The 24,359-nt window shown below is 40.3% G+C and overlaps 1 protein-coding gene across 1 annotated transcript in view; it reads right to left on the bottom strand.

Annotated features, from left to right (window-relative positions):
• Window positions 1-9,999: 9,999 nt before the first annotated feature.
• The window catches only part of SH3GL2 (SH3 domain containing GRB2 like 2, endophilin A1), a gene marked incomplete at both ends in the record, with an annotated part of 85,941 nt that continues 71,581 nt past the window's right edge, over window positions 10,000-24,359 (bottom strand). Inside the window, 6 exons of the mRNA XM_080637808.1 lie at window positions 10,000-10,199; window positions 12,512-12,642; window positions 15,988-16,091; window positions 17,575-17,733; window positions 18,252-18,385; window positions 20,198-20,341. Coding sequence (XP_080493934.1) covers window positions 10,000-10,199; window positions 12,512-12,642; window positions 15,988-16,091; window positions 17,575-17,733; window positions 18,252-18,385; window positions 20,198-20,341 — 872 coding nt within the window. The remainder of the gene's footprint in view (window positions 10,200-12,511; window positions 12,643-15,987; window positions 16,092-17,574; window positions 17,734-18,251; window positions 18,386-20,197; window positions 20,342-24,359) is intronic.

Genomic DNA, 24,359 nt, shown 5'->3' with positions numbered 1-24,359 from the left:
GCAAACGCCAAGTTCCTTGTTCTACTGCACATAGCTGTCCTTCAGTAACCTAAGGTTAGGCCTTGCAGCCTGGGTAACTTGAGTTCAGGCCTTGCAACTTAACTCAGAGTTTGGCTAAGACCAAACAGCTGGAATTGCTCACATGTCCATTGTTCAGCTGTATTCTTCATAACCGCCATCTCCTAAGGCTAAGATGTCTGGGTTGGTCACGAAATGTCCGCCGTTCCTTAGCCAATCCACAATGATGTACCTGCACTTTCCTTTGGACATCACCACTGATGTGTGCTGATGTCTTATCATCATACTATATGTTTTTCTGATGCTCAGGTTTGCATTATAGCAACTGTGAGCTGCTAACAAGCTACTTTGGCCTACTGCAAAAGGACTGTCAGAGGCCTCCTCCTTCTCTCATGCTGAAGAAGTAAAGTTCAACATCTGCACCAAGGTTAGTCCAGATGCAAGCCATGAAAATGATCAGAAGACCATGTCTCCTATGAAGAGGGGCTGAGAGTTAAGGTTGTTCAGCTTGGAGAAGAGAAGGCCTAGGGAAGACCTTATAGCAGCCTTTCAGTATATAAAGAGGGCTTATAATAAAAACACAGAGATGGTTTTTACCAGGGCATGTAGTGACAGGACAAGGAACAACTGTTTTAAACTGAAAAAGGGTAGATATAGATTGAATGTAAGAATGAAATTGTTTTACAGTAAGGGTGGTCAGGCACTGGGACAGGTTGCACACGGAAGTTGTGGATGCCTCATCATTGGAAGTATTCAGACTCAGGCTGGACTGGGTTTTCAGCAACCTCATGCAGTGAAAAATGTCCCTGCTGATTGCAGGGTAGGGGGTTGTAGCTAGTCCAGATGATTCGATGACACTATGTTTTTATGACTAATGGTCTGAAAAGCAATGCAGAGTACACCCTCCATAATCCTGCAGATGATACAAGACAGGAAGGAGTGGCTGATACAGAGGTTTCTGTTGGCATTCAAGGGGATCAGAGCGGGCTGGAGAAATGGGCTTACAGGAACTTCATGAACTTCAGCAATAGGAAATGCCAGTTCCTACCCCTGAGGTGAAATTTTAGACAGTGTGAAGGTTATATGTCACAGTAGAGGTCTGCAGTTGGAATGGGAAATGAATTTGGGTGTAGGCATGTTATGGTTTAAGCCCAGCCGTAAATCAGAGCCATGCAGCCGATCTCTCACTCCCCCCCTTCCCTCCCCCCACTCCTGGAGGGATGGGGGGGAGAATCGAAAGAATGTAACTCCCACGGGTTGAGATAAAAACAGTCCAGTAACTAAGGTATAACACAAATCACTACTGCTGCCACCAATAATAATAATGATAAGGGAAATAACAAGGGAAGAGAATACACCTGCTCACCACCCGCCAACCGATACCCAGCCCAACCGAGCAGTGATCTTCCGGGTAACTGCCCCCACTTTCTCTACTGGGCACGACGTGCTGTGGTATGGAATACCCCTTTGGCTAGTTTGGGTCAGGTGTCCTGTCTCTGCTTCCTCCCAGCTTCCCCTCCTCCCTGGCAGAGCAGGAGACTCAGAAAAGTCCAAGGTCAGAGTAAACATTACTGAGCAACAACTGAAAATATCGGTGTTATCAGTGCTGTTCCCAGGCTGAAAGTCAAAAACACAGCACTGCACCAGCTACTAAGAAGGAGAAAAATGACTGCTGCTGCTGAACCCAGGACAGTATCCACCTCTTTATTCCATACCATTCATGTCATGCTCAGATCTCGAATTTTCAATATACCATCACTCTTATCTCATATATATACATATATATACATACATACACAGAGACAGAGAGAGAGATTGATCACTTCTTAGTGCATGGACCTATCCCTATAAAGCTGTTGAGTCCATTCAGTCCATGATGTCGGGCTCCATCTCTTGTAACAGTCTTTCAGGGCAGGAGAGAGAGTGTGATATAGTCAGTCTGCCAGGCCTCCCCATATTTGTACTTCAGCCGTCGTCATCCATACCAAAGAGAGTTTAACTGCTTGGCTTGCTTAATTGCAGCACGTTTCACACTCGTGAATAACCTGGGCAATAGTGTCCATTGCTAAGTCCACCCCTCAGTCATGAGTCCATCTCTATGTTGCATCTCTGCTCTGATGGCCTGAAGTGTCATGGGCCCACCAGGCTCAAAATAATTCACCTTCCCCTTCAGCAGTTTCTGCAACTTGTTACTGGGGACTCCACACAGCTGTCTTCCATCTCCGATGCTTCCAAAGCACTGGAGGGGCCCAGTGGACTAGATACTTGCCCAAACTGTCCCACACACCCTGCCACTCATGACTGTCCAGCCTCAGGGAGAATCTCTTGGTGGCCCTCCTATATTGTCATCTAATCCTAGAAAAGACCCAAACACAACTCCACTTAACTTTTGAGATCAGACGAAATGGTTGTGGGTAAAACACATTCTGTATGCGTGCCAACATGGTGATCCCCATCACAATCAGCAGGGAGGTCTCAAGGGTACCTAAAGGCCATTCAAAACCTTCAGAACTCTCTAACGATGCTGTAAACAGTCTGATGGGGGGGGCTGGGAGCGTAAGGGAATGTCTCCTTCACAGGTTGACCACCCGAGGAGGGGAAAAATAATGTATAATTGCTAAATACTTCTGTTACATACCTCCCAAAGTATAAAGGTGGTGACCACACTGGGAACATAAGCCAGATCAGTTTCATGATCAATGATTCGATTGTATTTGTCTTGGTTTAAACCCTGACGTCAAATTAGACACGCAGTCCACACTCCCCGCACCCTCCCCCCCCCTTCTTCGCCCCCTCCGGGAGGGATGGGGAGGAGAATAGAAAGAATGTAACTCCCACGGGTTGAGATAAGAACAGTCCAGTAACTAAGGTATAACACAAACCACTACTGCTGCCACCAATAATAATAATGATAAGAGAAATAACAAGGGAAGAGAATACAGTACTACCTGCCGACCCATAATATCGAGCCCAACCAAGCAGTGAGTCAGCCCTTCCGGGTAACTCCCAGTTACATCCCGGGCATGACGTGCTGTGGTATGGAATACCTCTTTGGTTAGTTTGGGTCAGGTGTCCTGTCCCTGCTTCCCCTCCTCCCTGGCAGAGCATGAGACTCACAAAGTCCTTGGTCAGGGTAAACATTCTGACCAGCAACTGAAAACATTGGTGTTATCAGCACTGTTCCCAGGCCAAAAGTCAAAAACACAGTGCTGCACCAGCTACTAAGAAGAAGAAAAAATGACTGCTACTGTTGAACTCAGACAGTATTACAAGTCATTATCATAAAGTACAATGAGACAAGAACCTTAGCCCAAGCCCCCCACCTGATAAACACTAACACAGCAAATACGGGCTGTAAGTAAGGTACAACATACTGAAACTGTGAGTTCAGGAACAACAACTTTGAGAGCCAATAAATCAGCATTGTGACAAGTGACTATTAATCCAAAATGATAAATGCTTATCACAAATATGATTAGACACACTCTGGTCAGATCTGTCGTTATCTCAACCCTTTGTGCCCCATGTTGGGTGCCAAAAAGAACTGTCGTGTTTTAAGCCCGGCTGTAAATCAGAGCCACGCAGCAGCCATCTCACACACCCCCTTCCCACACCCCTACACCACCACCCCCCCACTCCCCGTTCCTGGAGGGATAGGGAGGAGAATCGAAAGAATGTAACTCCCACGGGTTGAGATAAGAGCAGTCCAGTAACTAAGGTATAACACAAATCGCTACTGCTACCACCAATAATAATAATGATAAAGGAAATAACAAGGGAAGAGAATAGAGTACCACCCTCCAACTGATACCCAGCCCAACCGAGCAGTGATCTAGCCCTTCCGGGTAACTGCCCTCAGTTTATATAGTGGGCATGATGTGCTGTGGTATGGAATACCTCTTTGGTTAGTTTGGGTCAGGTGTCCTGTCTCTGCTTCCTCCCAGCTTCCCCTCCTCCCTGGCAGAGCAGGAGACTGAGGAAGTCCTTGGTCAGACTAAACATTACTGAGCAGCAAGTAAAAACATCGGTGTTATCAGCACTGTTCCCAGGCTGAAAGTCAAAAACACAGCGCTGCACCAGCTACTAAGAAGGAGAAAAATGACTGCTACTGCTGAACCCGGGACAATGCAGTAGATGGGTATGTGGTTTCAGACCAAAGTATGTGGTCTTTGTGGAGCAGAAACACAGCAGCTACAGTACAGCTAACAGGGTCCTGCGAAAGGTCTCTCTCATGGCCCATGGTGCCTGGTGTTGGTGATAATATCAAGGAGAAAAAAAAGGGAATTAGCTGTGGGGTGCCATGCCTGCCCATAGCCCAGGGATGTCCCCAAGGCACAAGCAAATGGTCCCTATTTGGAGCCATACCCTCTCTCTGCACCCTTTCTCCATATCCTCAGCAAACCTTTTGCCACTCTGGTGTGGAAGGTGACAGAGTGATTATGGGGGTCATTAGAAAAGCTAGTAAAATAACTCTGTTGGTGATACGATTTGCAGCTGGTGTGTATTTCAGGACCTCACTTCTCGCATGGATGGTCTGAGCAAAGCATGTGTGATACAGTTCAGTAGCCACTGAGGGACAGGAAAGTCCCATAGACGAGCACTGTTGATGGTGATTTGGTAAATTGCTGAATCCTGCAGTTTCAGGCAGTGACCAGCAAAGAAACACCGGTGTGTTTCTGCAGGTACCAGGAAAGCAGATCTTGTCTGAGAGCTTCCCAAGCCTCTCCTGGAGCCTTCCAGCTCACAGACAAGCTCCCTTTTCTTCCCCTGCTTTGTTAGTGTTTCTTTTCAACTCCAGGCTTCACAAAAGGTAAGAGTGAAAGACAAACCCTAAGCACCGTGCAAGTATAAGAGCATAAGGATGGCTGCCATTACCTTACCAATTTGCCTCGGGCCAGGAGAGGGCTGTTACTGTGGGGACTTGAGCTTGTCCACTGTCTGCCCCAGCAGCATATGAAGGGTTAATGTTCTGTGCCAATGTTCTGTGTTTGAGTCCCAGAGCTGCCAGGGCTTTAGAACCAGTAGCTGTAGGAAGGCATGGCAGAAGCTGCTGCTTCTTTGACCTGCTCCCCTGTGCTTTATCTCCAAGGAGATACTATTAAAGGTAAATAGCATAGAATTTATCTGTACTTTACTGTGCACAGCAAGAATATATCACAAAGCTGTTTCCATCTTCTGCAATATTTTAGGCCAAATGGTAATGAAAGACAGCAAAGCCTTCTGGAAATTTCAAGTCTGTGTTTGAACTACCAGACTGCTACGAGTTTAAAAGTAAGAAGACAATTACAGAGTATTCTAGAAATTTTGAGCTTAAGTCTAAGACAACCTACTGCACTTTACAGAAAATGAAGATCCAGTTAATTTCTATAGAATGCACTCGAATTTATACAGTGTTTATACCTGGAAATCTGCCCTAATTCATAACTTCATTTGCCCACCAGCCTTTTTCTATGCTGGGAAGAAGACCCATCTGCACACTGACCTACACAGACCCTGTTCCCTGCCTTTATGAGTCTAGCCAGTTTTCTCAGCCTGTAGATATGTCAAGCCTAGGATACATCCTGGAGCAGAACTAGTGCTCAGCATAGCAGTAGCCATAAAGATTTGAAAGACTTAAACTATGAAAGATTTAAACCAAAAAAAAAGTCCACATAGCAGTTTTCAAGTCTTGCCCATGTAGTTCATGTGAGAAAAGCAGTATGATTACCTGTAAAGGAAGTGTTCAGTCTGTATAATCCCTAAGCCAAGATCCAAATACAAAATTCTGAGTATGACTACAATCTTTTTTCTTTCTGGAGCAAAGAGGCTATTTTGAAAGAGGAAAAACCCCACCCTCATTTGGTTCAATCACTTCTTTATTTAAATGGAATAGTTCAGGAAATAGTTGTGTTGGGTTTTTTTGCTGTACTTTTCACAGTTTCACTCTGCAGTAAGTGGGAAAGTCTAAGAAGGTGAAAGCTTCATGAAACCTTAGGGCTCAACAGAACTGAAAAAAAAAGGAAAAACCCCTAAACAAACAAAACCAAACCAGAAACCCATCAAACTTAAAACATTTAGCTGTATTTGGCAGCTGACAACCCAGTGCTGGAAGACTTCCTAATTTCCTCTGTAAGAAGGAAAAGCAGTTCTACAGCCAAGTGTGGTAATTAGGAACCCATGTGACACTTCTGACATGTTTCTGAAAACATACACCTTAGGAAGAAGGATGACAGAAGTTGTAAATCTGACAGTGAAAAAAGGATATTGCCTCCATCAACATGTCTTATGTGATTCTAGAAGGGAATAGAGTCACAGGGCTCTGTAGGCAAAGCTTTGAACTGCTTGAGACATAAAAGCGAACAGCCTTCTGCTTTCTTCCAATCCATGTATCACGCCCTTCATCCTAGCACTGAAGCTTTAGATGCAAACTTTTATCGGCCATAGTAATCTCTGTTTTGGCCAAGTCAGATTTTGGTCTTACCACCTGAGCAATGAAGTGTTCTTCAGGGATTACCTGTACAGAGAACAGAGCACTACGGAAATGCCAAGAACTTCATAACATGTCAAGCCTAGGCCCATGTCATCAAGTGATGGCATGTAACAGTTTTTGACTATTCTGTGCATTCCTTCTGTCCCTGTTTGTTGAAAGACAAACATTTCCCTACACCTTAAAAATCACACTCAGCAGAGTGGGGCAGCACTGCACACCAGTTACTCTTTTGCTTTAAACCATGTAAAATCATCTCTAAGATAGTTGCCCTATGTTTGCATGCCCTCCACAGACACTACAAAATAATGATCTGATAAAACAGAGGTGTGCTGGGGGAAAAGTGACTGCTAAGCCTTCAAAATTAACATAGTTAATTAACTGTAACACAGTTCTTAACTGTAATAGATCACCATTAATGCATCTGTTAGAAGTTTCAGGGCCATCTGGTTTGAAACAGACTTCCAGTCACTTACAGAAACTAAACCATGGCCAATCTTAGGATTTAGGCCAGAACTGTAATTAAAAGTGATGGGAGTTGTCTGTCTATCTATCTATCTATCTATCTATCTATCTATCTATCTATCTATCTTTAATAGTTTGGGTTGGAAGGAACCTTTCAAGGTCACCTACTCCAGACTCCCATACAATGACCAGGGACATCTTCAACTACCTAGATCAGGTTGCTCAGTGCCCCATCCAACCTGACCTTGAACTGAGCCATGAATGAGACTCTGTCAGAGTCTCTGTCAGTGTTCGTAGGGACATCCCTTTGCTAGGCCTGTGGGGTTATGTGACAAGGCGCTGGCAATGGGGGCTGCAGGACAGCCTCTGTGAGAGGCTGGACCTGCCTCATGCTGGACACAGCTGGATCCAGCAGACCCACCACAGCGCATGGCTGAGCCCCTCAAGCAAAACTGTGGCACCTCAGAGAAAAAAACTTGAAAAAGGGTAAAACACACTGGGCAGAGTGATGAGGAGGGGAAAAATAAGAGTGAGAAACAGCAGAGGGAACACCAAGGTCAATAAAGGATGCTGAGGAGGCATTAGCAGGGACCAACTGCTGGAACAAGGCAAAACTGTAAGGAGTGTCCTGGTTTTGGCTGGCATACAGTTCATTTTCTTCTTAGCAGCTGGTGCAGTGCTGTGTTTTAGCTTTAGTCTGAGAACAATGCTGATAACACACCGATGTTTTAGTTGTTGCTCAGTAGCGGTTAATCCTGATCAAGGACTTTCAGTCTCATGCTGTGCCAGTGAGGAGGGGCACAAGAAACTTAGAGGAAGCAGAGATAGGGCACCTGACCTGAACTAGCCAAAGGGGTATTCCATACCACAGCACATCATGCCCAGTTTATTCCCCCTGCCCCCCCCCGCCCGCTTTCCTCTCCTTTTAATTTTTTATATATTCTTTTTTAATTATTTCAATCATTAAACTGTTCTTATCTCAACCCATAAGCTTTACTTTTTTTTTTTTCTGATTTTCCTCCACATCCCATTAGGGAGGAGCGGCTGAGCAAGTGGCTGCATGGTACTAAGTTGCTGGCTGGGGTTAAACCATGGCAAGGAGGGAGGAATAGCAGAGAGGAGCTATTATGCACTGACCATAAACCTCCCATCTTCCTGCACTGCTTAGGAGTTAGGAGTGAAGGAGTGAATTTGAGCTTGGGAAATGCGGCTGGAAAGGCGCTATTTTAATGTTTGCCTTTTTACATAAATCTACTTTAATTGGTAATAAATTAGTTTTCCCCAAATCAAGTCTGTTTTGCTTGTGACAGTGACTGGTAAACAATCTCCCTGTCGTTATCTCAACCCACGAGCTTTCTTACCCTTCCACTAAGGAGGAGCAGCAAGTGAGCAGATGGGTGGGTGTTTGGCTCTTTGCCACGGCTAACCCACCACAATATGTGTACAACAAATATTATAACATGAAATAAAATGCAGTGTCATATGAAAGAAAAATAATTCTAAGTTACCGTGCCTTTACGCTTTACTAGGGGGTTTGTGAAGACCAGCATTCTTTAATGAGAAACAAACTGCATCCATGAGATTGCATTCTGGTCATCATGACATTAACTTTATGTGCTCAGTGTCTGTTCAGGAAGGCCGTTATATGTATGAGTTTTAACTGACTGAATGACAAAAAAAAAGTGGTTTTCACATTTGCAGGAAATGAGGAATTTTTGTTCGCTGAAGTCAGCACAACAGATTTGAAAGCGACAAAGGAATAATCCACAACATTATCCTAGTTATTCTCTCAGCATTTATTTGAAATATCAATACTTTCCATAATATAGTTTATGCACTAAGCAGTAGGGAATTGTATTCACTTCACATAATCCAGTACTGAAGTGGCACATTTGAAGCAGCACATTAAACTTCAGGAAGAGACTGTACAATTTAGATAAATAGAACTCTGGATAACTAAACTAACAGAACCTCTGCAACCATTACCAAAAGAATGCCAAGAAGCTAGGCACAGCACTGTACACACAAAGTGCAGGAAGGAGGAACACAAGAGAACCAACTAAACATATGGGGGGAAATGTTTTTGCATATACAGCCACATGTCTTTAATTGGTCAACTCAAAAAGGTAACACGCTTCATTTAGTCCTCATTGAGGAGAGAATGTGCACAAATGATGTTTGAAGAACACATGGTAGACAGAAACAAATTAAGTGAATGTCATGTTTGGTTGGTTATTGTATTCCTCAGTGAATGAGTTTACAAAGGATATCTGGTGCTTAAGCAGCATCATTTTGTGCCAAGATTTGACAAGAAACAGTTAACAAATGCCAGTTTTATTCCCCATCTTGCCCTCTTACTGGCATTTTGGTGAGCATGCTCTAAGTACCTGAAGGGCAAATTCAGGTGGTTTGTGTCCAAGGTTTTTACTACAGGAATCCCCATTTTATGGTTTACAGTTTACCTGTGGATGGAAATAGGCCTTTTAACAATAATTAAGACTGTAAGAATGAGCAGAGAGCAGCAGAACACACAGTACAGTGGTTCACTTTCTGAGAAACCAGGTCTACATTTATGCCATCTCTGTGAGAAAAAGCCAATTTGGTTGGAAGATACAATTCTGGTTAGTCAATGTTAGATGTGTGTGAACTGTATCATTAGGAAGGGAAAGATCAAACAGCAAGAACTCTTCTTTTTATAGAGAGCTAAGACTGAAAAGTAATACAATGGTGATAGGCATTATCTTCCTAAAACCTCCTGCTACGTCACCATGAGTTACCTGCTTTGTTTGCCATCATCTTACCAGCTTCAACTCCATAATGCCTCTGGTTACCACCAGGCCAGCATGGCCAATAAACTAACCCACACTATGCTGGCTCAGAAGATACCACGCATCACCACCATGTAGTATGACAACACACAAACCAAAGATGCTCAGTGGGAATCAGTAACTCTAACCACTGCAGTTTTCACTTGTAAGGTGTAAGAAGCAGCATTTTGAAAGCAGTGGTACTGCACAACTATCTGGGTCGCAAGTGGTGGATCAGCCATCCTAATTGGGCAATGGAACTAGAATATCAACATAATTGATGGGGAAGAAACCTGACTGGCCATGAAGCATCCCCTCATACCAGTTTTCATCAATCTGATTAGTGAGGGTAATGATATCACCCTCTTTAAATCCCAGCTCCCCTTCGTTTTCTGGTTCAAAGTCATATAGAGCTCGGCAGCATGGCTGATCCATGTGAACACCTATGGAGAAGAAACATAAAGAAAAAGTGTGCTTAAAAATCTCAACAGTTGTATCATTTTTACCACTGTACCTACTACAGGTGTTGCTGTTTCTGCTGTCACTCATATGCCAATGACAGTTCTCTGGTAACATCTAAATTTGAACTGGTAAACTTCATTAGGAGACAGCTATCAGCTTTTGGCAGCCTTTGGATTTTGTATGTGACTACCAGTAGATGTCTGAGAATCTTGAAACAACCAAGATACAATCAAGCCCACATCTAAAAGCATGGCCACAAGAAGTATGGAATAAAAAAAAAAAAAAAAGAAAAAAAAAAAGAAAAAAAAAAAGAGGGAAGCAAAAGCTCTAGTATATTTCCAGCTTTACTGGCACAGAGATGCTTTGTCTATTTACCTCAAGTAAGTAGCCTAAGGGGCAGCTTAAAACGACAACAAAGTTGCAACTGTGTCCTTGTCCTTTTATTGAAAATGTACAGTTACACTGTAAACCACTGTATATGCTCCTAATCCTCTGAATTTTAATATGAGATTTTCAAAGACCTTTTCTCCCCATCCCCACAAAACACTTGATTGCAGGGCCATCAGGGCAGATTCAAAACAAGCGTGAAATTAAAAGCTTTCCAATATGCTAGCTCATGAACATCTGAAAAGAAACTCATTAGAATGGCTAATGGATAAATTACTAGTTTGGTTAGATTTTCAAACATTACATATAATTAATAAATATCCCCTCCACCCCCAAGACTCTATAGTTAGTATTTCAGCTTTTTCATGTATACTGGCTTCAGGATGAGTAAGTTTCAGATTTTAACTTCTTGAATATTCATTTCAACCTCATTGTGGCTAGAAAGCCCATGCTTGAGCTATTTTAGGACAAAAATATTCCACTTCTATAGATCTCAGTAGAGCAATTACCAGATTTAATTTACTGAATTCTGTAGTGAAACCTTTTTCATTTCTTTACCTATCACTTAAGTGTATTTTGCTTTATTTGTCATGAAGACTACCTTGCGGGCATCAACAAGCCTTACAACGTGTGTTTGGTATCCATGTTGCTATGAGCTGAAATTTAGAAGACCTTAATAAATAAATTGCAATGACCAGACTGCAGCTCTGAATGAACCAACCCAAAAATATTTTACAGAAATTTCAAAGAAAGCTTTTGTCTGAAACTGTTAAACACTTCAAAAGAAAGAACCCCCATTGAAGAAAATGCTAAATACAGCTCTCTGAAGAGGAAAACATGAATGCTGCAGACACACAGGAACATAAGTCTGGCCTGCCTTAGCACAGACAAGTGTTCATTACAGCTAAGTGTCATGTAAGTGAAGGTGACAATTACTGGTGTTATGAGGAGAGTTTTAGCGTGCAAGACTCAAACCCACACTCATGTACAGGGAATCTCCATTGTATCACCCTCCTCACTAGCATAGGTTACTAGGAACTTGCATGATTATCTAAGACAATTTCCGGCTGCAGGTGCCACATGGAGATATTGTTTCTGCCTATATCTGGGAGAACATCAAACATCAGGATGTGACTGGAAGGAAGGAAATCCTGATTAAAGATGTAGTGAAAAAAATCCAGTCTTGTAAGGTGGAGTGTGAGAGCATTGTCACTGAAGTAAACTGGAATAACTGAGGGCAGGATCTGTACAGAGGACAGCCCTCACCATGTCATGGAGTAAACAACCATTACTGTGAGAAACAAACAATAATGCTTTTTTAATATGTGCTGATATGAAATAGACACTTCCTTAAGATAATAATTATGCACAGTCATATAAATGCTTAATCTTGCTTGCGCTGCTCTCAGTTGGGCAAAGAAAATAACTTTGATAGCTTTGTTTTTCTTTTTAGTGATTTTCACTTTCAGGCTCCTCCTGTTGTACTGCCTGGTTTTAAAAGCAGGATAAGGTTATAGGGGCTTTGGAAGGGTTCAGGGTTCTGCATTTTCACAGAAAATTTCCCGCTGTTCTTCCGGTTTCCTAGATGTCTTTTTTATAAAGTTCTGTATTTCGAGGTGAATTTAAGTATGGCAGCATCTCTTTGAGCTTCTAGGACTAAGGAAATTTTTCATACAAAGACACATTTAAAGTAGTGGATGATCCATTCCTGTTCTCCTGCCTGGGCATGTGACCACATCACAAAGAAAGAAAGAAACAACAGTTCTAACAGCTCTCTCCTATACTGTCTTTATTCTCATTATCTCTCACTATGAAAGAACTAATCTCTAGAAGAAAGCATGGAACTTCAGCATTGTAGCAAAACTTCAGAGTTGGCTTTTCTCCTCAGATTGCTACTGCCATTTACCTGATGGTTTAGGTGTAGTGGCATGGGATATTCCTCCGTTGTGTTGAGTATTATCACCAGTTGTGAATTCCAGGCTCATACGGGGTTTGGGCTGGTATTCTCTCCTGGGCTGAGATGATGCTTCTTTTATTCTGCCAAAACATGAAGTTAAGTGTCAAGAATTAGCTTCTTGTTAACAGAGAGGTGCACCAAACTTCTTTATTCCCACGCCTGAAGTTTTGATGCACTGCTCATCCAGACTAAACAAGTTCAGGCATTTGGAGTAATTTTTTGTTTGAAGCATTAGTTTAGATTACAAAAAAAACACCTGAAGTGACTATGCCATGAGGTTGTTAATTTTAATTTCCCTCTAAGAACCTAGCATTTTGTTTGGCTTCCTTTTGCCTGACAGTAACAAAGAGCTACTAATGGGGAAAAACTTGTTACGTGATTAGCTGTGCTTGGAGAAGTGCTGCACAAACATCTCTGCCCCAATTTTTAGCATGATTTTTGCTTCCATCCTTGGCAAGCCTCAACTGTTCAGTTGGCTGATGCCAACTCTTGTCATTTTATGAGAAGATTGTGTGAGAATGTATTGACTTCAGCTACAGACTTAGTTAATTTGTAATTTGGAATACTTGTTTCACAGAGGTATACAACTCCAGTTTTCCTGACTCTCAAAATAAAAATACTATGCATCATTAATTTCAATTTATTTTTCTAATTGACAAATCTAGAATTTCTAGGAAAGGGTACATTTTCAGATTCCAGGGTAAAATTCAGGGACAGGATGATAACAGAATCAGAGCAGCTTGTGCAGAACAACTGCCACATATATTTCTAATACTGCACATGGGAGAACACTCGAGCTAAGACCTCCATATTTAAAGCACAAGTTGGTTTCTCTAACCTTCTCTAGATCTGCCCTAGACTTGTTGCTGGCAACACTTTTGATTTATCTATTGAAAAGATCTGCTTTTATATTAACCAATTTTGGTACTGATGACAAGGGTTTCCGTACTGTCCAAAATATTATGTATGTTAGTCAGTCCCCAGAGATCACTTTTCTTCTTTACAAACAAAACCATAAGCATAGTAGAAACATAAATTAATGTTTTGAACAGTTAACATGAATTGTCAAAATAAACTTAAATAAAAAGGATTTGCTGTGGTTTACTCATTAACAGAAGTTACTTTTCCAAAACAGCAAAGTTGTGAAGCAAGAAATACTTAAGTTCATTACACCTAATGAAACAAACACCATGAAACAAACACCAGATATGCACTAGAAGGCAACAGTTCTACTGACTTGCTAAAATTTACCCAAAAGCTCAGAATAAGCCATGTTTCTTAAGGAAAGAAACATCTCCAAGGAAACTATTCCTGCTTCCCAGCTGCTCTGTCACGGAACTCTGTTTTGAAAACTGCAGCCTCCTTTTGCTTGGTGAAAAGGAGAGTTTAAAAGGAAAAGCCTTTACTGACCTTCCAGATTTTATTCATTTTATTGCAAGTCTACCAATGTTTGCTAAGTTTCTGAAGTCCCAGTTCCTGGTATCATAGCATTTTAAGGAACCTTATGCCTTCCATTAATGCACAGAAGATAAATGAAAATTCTTGCACTTGCAGTTCCTGAAGGAAGTTTTAAAGCCTAATCTAAAGGGCTCAGGAACAGTTGAGTGCATTTTTAAATCTCTGATGTTTTTGTCAGCCTATCTCATTTTTTCTTAAAATTCTTTGGACTATATATTAAACAGGACAGTTTCAACAGTAACTTCGCAGTTACAAGACATTGTCCATGCCAAACAACAGCACAAACAACTTCCATTTACATCTTTTAGTAAGTATCTAGGAAAAAGTATCTAGAAAGTAGGTGATATGTGCTGTAGACATCACTAAGAGTGAACAGTAACAAATTTGCTTGGCTTAAAAGTAAGGCATTATTTATTTTTTGGTCAAAAACCAACCCTCAAAACCCAGGGCCATGCATTCTTTGCCACCTACGTACCATCAGCAGGAAAAGACAAGTAGTTCTAATAGTAACATCTCTACATCCCTGCTTAATCCCTGGCATAAGCATATCACAGTGCTCTAGTTTGTGTCCAGTGGATTATTTAGCCAGCAGACTCTTTACAATTAGGGATGCACAATAAGTTTATACAAAAGATTTACTTCAGCTGATCTGTGACAGCAGTCTGATACAAGGTTCTTGAAAAGCTAAAATGATTTCGAGCTGAAACTTAAAGGAAAGATACTGAACATTTAGCAGAAGTTTCAAAAGGGCAAAGGATTGTCTAAATTGATACAGGAAGACAAATCTGTTGCAGAGAGGTATGTTTGCTGTATGGAATAACTTACGGACTACAGAACATCTCATCTGCTCCCGAGGATTCTTTTGTAAAGTGAATTGCAGTATTCATTTGGAAGTGCTGAAAATCACTCTGTGAGCTGTTCAGGCAGTACTGCAAACTGCCTTCAGAAACAGCCTTCTGGGCAGCCTACCTACAAAACAAATGCTGCTCCTAATTACAAAGAAATGTTAAGACTTAGAATTAGATGAGGTTTTATAGACTGTGTGCTCTAAGAAAATAAACACTGACAGACCCAGTAGTACCAGAAACTAGATCTGCACTAATGACATCAGAAAACTGGAAGGAATCATGGATGATTAAAAAACTGCCTTCACACAGTATGTGAACATTATCTGCTCTTGAGAATTATATGCAGCTTTAAGGAAAAGTCTTCTAGAAGTATGTGAACTAAACAAATCTTTCCTGGATTTTATGTTTCTTTGAAGAACGACATGTATGTAGGAAGCGGATGAACTCTTACAAACATTATTTTCCTCACTTCAAGGGGGTACAATCTGGTTTTTATGGATAGAAAAAAAGCCAAGAAGTTCTAAAATATTCTAAAATTCTATTAGAAAGATACTATATTGTATCAATTCTGAGATGGCACTTGCAGTTCCAGAAAAGGGGATGGAAGAGGTAAATTCAGTTGAGCCTTGTATCAAGTTTGATCTGGTAATTAAGCTGGAAAAAAGGAGAATTCAATAAGGTGGCAACTGATGGGGGTCCCACTACCTGGCTCAGGAAGTTGTTCATGTAGTTGTAACAATCAATCTTTAACATCTTCTCCTGGAAAGACTACGTTATGAATACATGCAGGAATGGTAAGGAATCCAAAGTTATAAGTCCCACTGACTTCCCATATTTATAAGTACTTGCTTTCATTTAAATGACATTTCACATCTTTTCTGAGCTGACATGCTTTCCTGAACACAGTTCAGTCATACTCAGAAGCATATGTATCTCCAAAACATACAAACCTCAGCTTCCAATTGCCTAACGAAATGATCCTTGTTTTCATATACATACGGTTACCAAGTTGCACAAGGCAACAGCTTTGCATTTTGCCTGTATCTGTAAATTGTTACTGTCTCTGTAAAACAGAAAAACCAAACCCAACAATCGACAAAATTACACAAAGGGCATTACCTATCTTCCAGCTTAGAAGTAACTCGCTGTAGGATCTGTGTGGCCTGCTTGTGGTACTCCAGCTGGGCTTGTACAAGAGCAGAAAGCTGGCTCACTTGTTCAATCTGAGGATTGACAACAAAACATCAGATCTTAGGCGAGAACTAACAGCTCAGCAACAGCGAGTAAAGACCACTGTCATAGTGACACTGAAAAGGCAGTTTTACTTATCTCTCTAAAAACTTGATTTTCATATTTGTAGTTTGTAAATAGTTACATATCAGTCTTTATTCATACCCGTGTCTGGTTATGACCTGATCTGGAATGGTAACTGCAGCTCTTCTCCGCTGATGATCTCCATGGCAGATTTGCAATGAGCAGCAGCCTACAGACCTACCTCATTCAGCAGAAACTATGAAAGTAAAAATGAGACTGTAATGAGAGCACAACACACCTTTTCCCTCCCTGCCTTTGAGGGGCACAAAACCAGAGTGACTATGGTCAGCCTTCTGGCCTGTGAAGCAAACCAAAACATGAAGATACTACATACTCTTGGATACAGAGTGTTTGTAGTGAAGGTAGATAGTATTCTATTTCATGAGGGAAGAAACATCCAAAACTTTTCTGTGGGAATGCAATTGCTAGCAGTTTCCAAAATACACAATGCAGCAATGGTTAATGCAGGCCAGCACTATCCGGCCCCCCAGCGTTGGATGTTACTACAAGGATTAAAACTACAATCTTGGTATACTTTCGTTTCAGCACAGCTACATTTAATTTCTAGCATGCAAATATTTTCAGGTTTGTCATGGCCCCTCTACTGCAATCTGGTAATGAAGAATTAAATTAGGTGCATATTTAAACTTTAAATAAATCAAATCATTTACTTCAATTGAAATATTTAAACTGAGTTTCTTTTGACCAGGTATTCTGTAAGACAGATTTCAGCTGAAATGTTTTTTTCTTCCAAAAGAAATAAATTTTTCTTCTTTCTTGATTTTATAATTTCAATATTAATTATAAACAGAAGATTTAAAATACCTAATAGATGCTCAATCCTAAACGAGTCTGTAAGCAAAAAACAAGCTGCAGAGTCAGATTTCAGCAGTCATATTAACTTCAGTTTTCCTAGTCACTGTTGCAGCTGATTACAGCAGAGACCTTGCGGATGCAAGTTTGTCATCTCTGACCTTTACCAATCCTCTCAGGAGCCGACACACCTGAGTGAACATCTTGGCTCAAACCTTAAAACCACACCTAAGTAAAAGTCATGACTTATATTTATACAACTCTAAGAAGAAAGTCATATTGGTTTTTAAGTAACACTACACAGGAAGCACAAATTATGCTACAACGGATTTATACTCTTTAGCTCAGCTACCTATAAAATTCAGCTACCTATAAAAGTCCTACATGTGCATGCTGTACATTACTATAGCTTCAGAGCCTTTCCACTGAGTTGAACAAGCAAGCAAGTGCTTCCCCATTGTACAGTGACGGAAATCTGTGGTGTGAAGTATTTAATGAGGCTTTCTGGTTTTAGACTGCTTTATATTGCCTTCACTGCTCTTTTTCAGATTCAGCTCAAAGAGTGACAAGCGATCTCACATCCATCTCCAAAAGGTTGAACATGCTTGACTCAGCAATTTCTTTTGATTCATCAAATTTCTCCAGAGCCTGGCGAAGTTCTTCATCAGGGAGCTTGCCCTGTCTTTTCTTCTTGTAATCAAAATCCAGGCGTCGACCCTCCATTTTCTTTAGGTGATGCTGAAAACCAAGAACACAGATACAAGCAAAGAATAAAGGATGTTCCCCAACTGTCTTATACTGCATTGTAATCAGGTAGTTCACTAACATTTGCAAGCACGTGCTGTTTGCTGTGTATCAACGCTTCCCCACAGGGAAGAAATACAGATCAAGGAAATAGGTCATTTTACATGTCATTTAAGAAGTGATGGTGTGCTGCTGTCTAACATTAAAAAAAGGCCATGCAGAATGTGTAACTGCAACTGCCATCTGTATAGTATTTGCATGAGTTTATAGCTTTTTAACTCTGATGCACAATTACCTGAACACTATATTTTTTCCCAACATGTTTAAAATAAAACTCTATTAAAAGCAGTTTTGCAACAGAACTGAAAAGTAAAACTCAAGTCAAAAGAGATTATAATCAGATCATCTCTAATTCTGAAAGCCCATTTTAACCACACAACTAACTTAAAACTTTTAACATATACATAGTCCGCACATTTGGTATTATTAAGATGCCACATTGAGGGCAATACCTGTATTTCTCTAAGATCTTTGTCATGGAGATTCTGAAGTGGGTCAATGAAGTTTTGTTTCACTTCCATGTCGAGAGAGTCCTTGACCTCAGAAAGCTCCTTCATAGCTTCTCCAACATCTGCAAGCGCTGGTCCTGAAAGAATGTACGTCCAGCTTGTTTCGAAATAAAGTTACAAACCACCTTAGAAGGAAACCAAGTCATACCATTTCCCAAGTTTATCAAAGAAAAAGAGTATAATACACTGTCTGAAATGACAACATGGATTTTACACATCAGCAGCACCCAGAGTTTATGCCTTGCAACACAGCTGAACTTGAGGATCTATGCTGCATCAAGACAGCTTTCTCCACACCCCATGGAAGGGTTGTATTCTATTCATTCCTCACTCTGGTGAAGCAAACATGCTAAAACAGAATTATCTGTATTTGCTCCAGCATTGCCGTCACTAGACACTAAAGCGCCTAGGAAAACAGCTCTAATGCAAGTTTAGATCTCCCTGTTTCTATCAGTGAGACCAGCGACAATATCAAATATAAAAATTCTTAACAATTTCACAGAATTATTTAATGGAAGGTTTTTTTGATGAAATTGTTGATTTCATTCACCTACTCAAGTTCATAAACTCCAAGAGCAATTAGCTGCTTTCTGAGATTTCCTCCAAGATTGAAGGCCGTAAGTATCACCACTCTGCACAAATTTATGTCCTCTGCATAAAAACAAAACCCTCCTGGTTTGAGGGGTAGGTTGGTGGAAAAAAACCCCCACATTTTCAAAGAATACAAAGGGTCTTAAAACCTAGAAATGTGAGAAATCAGGAGTTTTGTCTCTCAAGCAGGGGATACCAGCAATGCAGTGAAAAACTAGACAGCTTGCCAGACCCAGATGAAGAGTGACAAACAGCCATAATAGCTACTATTAGTTAAGGACATGAAAATAGTTGTCCTATATACTCTGCTGCATGCTACTGCAATCATCAGGGGATATACAGAGATTTGCAAAAACTAAATTCTATTAGTTCTTCATTTTCTCTTTAAAAATGTGTTTGAAATTTAGCAAATGAGAGGCAAACAATAAAAAAATCAGTAGTCTTTAGCACAAATCAACCTACATCTGCCAAGCTAACTAGTAAATTATATAAAACAAACAAGAAAATATCTTTTCCACTGCAGATGTCTTTGTATCAGGAGCAGCACGTTACGAAGATTCAAATAGGAAATGGAATTTTCACAGACTTGAAGGTCCTGCATGTTGCTGTATAAAAATTTGGCCAGAGAAATTTGTGTGAGAAAAGTTCACACAAATAGGACAGGAAGACAAAGGATCCTGTCATGTATGTCATCGTCTTTAGTTGGACCTCTACTGTTGAATAACACAGTGTTAAGTCTCAGTTTAACATTTCTAACTCGGGCAGCTATAAACTTATTCAAGGCTTGGAGGGACGAGTGGTTGACAGATAAGACAGGAGTATTCACTAGTGCCTTAAAGTGTAGAATTTAATCAGAAAAAAGGTCTATTAATCTATCAGGCTTTATTTTTGTCTGTAATGACAATAACATTTATTATAAGGATTCTGAAGACAGAGGAGTTTATTGTACACATGCATGGATAATATTACAATTTCTGACCACGTACATCTTTAATCCCAATACATCCACAGTACTGTAGTCCATGACAGAGTGCCTAAAGCCTGTAAGGATATGGGTCCAAATGGAAACAATTTTACTTTCATCCACAATAAAAAAATCTCTAGTCTAAATCCACAAAAGATACTCAACAGGCCTAGTCCTAGTTTCTCCTTAAAGGAGAAGTCTGATGAAGTGTAACTCTGATGCTTCTTGCAGAAGCTGTTCTTTGTAAGAGCACAACACTTCAATAATGGAAATTATATTAAATTTTACTACCATTTTTATTGCATTATTATGGAAACGGAAGCAATAAAGTTACCAAAGTTGCATTCTTCTCCAAGCTCTCGTCCAAATTTCAGCATCGCGTCTGCCAGCAAGGCTTCAGCCTGAGGGTAACCTGGTCCCTTCTCCTGGCCTCGAATTTTTGACATGGTGTTGATCATGCTGAGTTTAGCTCTGGAAGCTGAAGTAGGCAAGTGACAGAGGTTACAAACATGCAATAGTTTGATTACACAGAGAGGAATGCACTCCTTAGATTTCTATGAGCTACCTACAATGTATTTGAAGGACATTATCTAAGTTTATGACTATGCTTTGTCTTTCATCTATTATTTTTAGAGCAAAGGAATGAAGTGTTGTCGGTCATTTTTTTTTTTTTTTTTTCCCTGCTTGTAGACCAGAGAGAATGCTCTGTTCTGAACTTAAAGTCAAAGCTTCTCTTGAAATCACTTGGACAGAGAAAGCCCAGGAACACTTCCAAGATAACATGTTCAACACGTGCTCCAACTCAGGCAGAAAAACCTTCAATTCTGCAAAGCCCATCTTAAAATTCTCAGGTACCAGATGGATAGCAGGTTGAGCAAGCCTTGCTCTGAAGAAAACTTCAGACTAAACTGGAATTTAATCCAAGAATAAACTGTGGTGCCCTATATGTTTTAAATGTTTGAAAGCAATATTAAATAAAACCTGTATTCCCAAACATGATGTCTAACAACCTCTGAAATTGTTCTTGCTTTTTATGGGGATTTGGGGAAACTCTACTTCACTAGTTTTCAATTGCATTTTTGCCTTGTATTTTATTTCAGATGTACAAATGCAGATCAAAAGAAAGCACACAATTATCATAATTGATGAAAACAAAGACAGCAAACATAAAAGAACAAACTTGTTTGATGATGTGCTTTAGTGAATTTTTGCAAGTACAGAATGTGAATGGCCTGCAGAGAGTGAATTAACAGCACTTGACTTCAAATTTTGCCAGCTAAATCCTATTGCCAGCAAAGCTGATGCAGTGAGTGTTTCTACCTACATTACTGTGTGTGCTACAGTGGGGCAGCTACAAATGCATCTACTTTCCTTTTTGCAGAGGCCTGACTTTGTTAGTTGCTGTTAGTACTTCTCTTACAACACATTAGTAGCTCACACTTTCGTGTGCTGATTTCACTGGTCAAAATTCAACCTTGTACACATTTCTGCAGCAAAACATAACACTAGCAGTCCGGAGTCAGCAAGTGCTTGCTCTTAATTTTTCGTGTGTCAAGAGACAGTTCTTGTTGCTGAGTATGTTTCACTTTGTGGCATACAAGTGTAGAAACAGACACAAGGAAATCAGGCAAATGTCATAGTACTTATTTTGCCTGAGAAACAGCTACGAAAGGATAACTTCTTCTGACATACAGTAAATATGTTTTTTGTAAGCTTCCTCGCTACCCTTGAGTGCCACCAGATCATGCTTTTCAGCATCTGAATTTCTTGATGCCTTCTGTTTCAACTCACTATAAAACTACAATCAGCAGACTTGCTGACTGTTCAGTACAAGCAACTGCATTTTAATGAAGTGTCTGGCTTTCAAAAATGGCATCAAAATTATGGTGGCAATTAAAAAATACAGAAGTGCAAAAGAAACTAAAATGCAAACAAAATCAGTCAGGGTAATGGAGACAGCAAGCTTAATTAAAACAGGAATAAATGAGACTATTTTCAGAAATAAAATAAAAAATATTTTCCCAAAAGAGGGAATATAAAAAAATTAAGCGGCTATGTTCTGGACAGGTAAGCAAGAGTAGAAAAAAAAGGAACAGAAAAGAAAGAAAGATGAAAAGACAATAAGGGAAGGGCAAGAAATAAATCATAAAGAGAGGAAAGGCATGCATGAAAAATTCATCCTTCAATGATTCATCTAATCATTTAATAATGATTACATTAGAAACCTGATTTAGTAGGAAATCTTAGAATACATCTACCAGTGGTCTCATTCCACTTTTCTTCTATTAAGGTTGTTTCCAGTAACTCCCATGGGAGCAGAAGTTTGTGCTCAGTCAATCTCAAAATCCTGTCTGAGCCCTTTCATTTCTACTGCTTTATTGTGGTACTGTATGTGCTTTCTTCCCTAAGTTATGTTTCTGAGCGAGGATAGGCAGAGATCCACAAAACACCACATGGATGTGACCTCAATACTTGGGTTCTTCCCAGTTGTGGCCCCTCTCCTTTACATTGGTTTTCATGGCGTGACCGATGATTCACCTTAATATGAAGTGTTAACAGCACCACGGGAAATTGTAAGAATATTGCCAGAAGAGTTTGAAAGAAACTTCAGCAGTAGGTTCAACTGATCACTCTTTGTATTTTCAATCTTGTTCATCCTTCACCCTCTTTTTCTTGAAATTATGGTCACGTACATCTGAATGGAAAGTCTTTGAGCCTTCAACATGTTCAATTTTAGTTACTTTCAGGTTTTTGTTGTTTTTATTTTTAATTGGTAGGTCTACAAAGCTATATTTTTCAGTCACACCAACCTCAGCCCAAAATCTCTTTCAATAAATTCACCTTTGTCTCTAATATCCTTTCCCTTCTTTTCCCTACCCTTTCTCCTTCCCCCTTTCTTTCCAGCAGTCGTTAATTGTTTAGTGAAGTTAGACAATGCTGAATACTTCATTTATTGATCCTTCAAAACACCAATAAGCCAATTATCTTTAGCACTGCAGTACTACCTTATCCAAGAATATTGATGTTTTCAGGGCACATGTTATTATCAAGGAGTGTATTGGCTACTGTAATAGATGGGAACCTAGCTGACAGATGATTCCTGCTCATGACAGAGAGACATTAACAAAGTGTTTTTCACAAAAGTATATTCGGTGGAGTATATATGTTTATGTTCATCGTGGTACTTTGTTGGAAAGAGCCAGGAAAACATAGGTGCACAGTTGTTCTATGACCTTTGTACTTGGCTGTACTGGGGAGCCTGGCCAAAGTTCTTGGTACACACAACAAACAGTGAGATCACAAGAAACTGCACAGTTCCACGAGTAAACAATTACCGAGCTGGCATAAAGCCAGTTGTTTTTCTAAGGGTACAACAGCAGGACCCGTTTGTAGCTGAATCCAAAGCCTTACCTATGGGTGTACACACCACATAGGAATTTTCCCAATTACTTGAGAATCTCAGCATCGGCAGCAGTAGGGCTTCCCAGCTTGAAGTATGGGCCTGGATGATGATTTGGTGGTAACTGGTGATATATTTCTTCTTAATCTCTGTTCTCGCTATGCAGCAATTGTTTGATGCACTCCTGATTTTCCTCTGTGCTTTATTTATGTGTGTATCCCTGAATCACTGTATTGTACTTATTCACTATAGAGATACATACCTGATTCGCATTAGTGTGCCTATTCACTTTAGTGTGCTTCTTCAATAAACTGTGCACGTTATACAGCTAGCGTATGGTCGTTTTGTTGAGTACCCTGCCTGTTTGCAGAACAGCTACATCCCAAACACTCTTTTTGCGAACTCCAGGTAAACTTTTAAAGGCAATCTTCTGTTAAATATTGCTGTTAAATAATTCTTTTTTCATTACATTTCTCCCTTTTCCCAATGATCCTGAATGAGAAAGTAAACAGTAAATACTGGAAATCAGCATTTTTGGTGCCCCAAGTAAATACCAATATAGTAGGGAGATTTTTAAAAAGGAAATTTTTTATTTTACTGAAAATATTAGTAATTTTCCACACAATTCTTGTCACTATAGAGTAATTTTGCAATTGGCATAAAACAATCTAAGATCAGGTGAGAGCTGAAAAGGATCAGTCCTACTTTCCTCTTACTCCATCTGCTATTTTTGCCCAGCTGTGGAATGAGTAACATGATCTCATTTGATATGCAAGAAATTGAATCTTCCTCCTGCCTATTACAGTTTTAGTTTTCTGATTCTACTTGCACATGCCACAGACAGATGAAGAGATGTATAGCTAGAGTACGGAAACTGCTCTTTTCTGTGGCACTGCAAACTTACCTCAGCCTGAGATGCCTGAAATCACACCCTTAGCTACTTCCAGAAATTCAAATTTCTGCTGTTGCTGTGAGCCTCCTTCATGATTCACAGCAATCATAATCACTCAGACGTGTCAGGAAGGCAGCCAGAGAAGCACTAAACAGCCAAAGCTTATTACCGAGTCTATGCGATGATGCACAACAGCAGCTTCAC

Source organism: Psittacula echo (genome assembly GCF_963264785.1).
Source record: "Psittacula echo genome assembly, chromosome: Z".
Classification (NCBI taxonomy): Eukaryota; Metazoa; Chordata; class Aves; order Psittaciformes; family Psittacidae; genus Psittacula; species Psittacula echo.
This window is presented reverse-complemented; position numbering and strand designations above follow the sequence as displayed.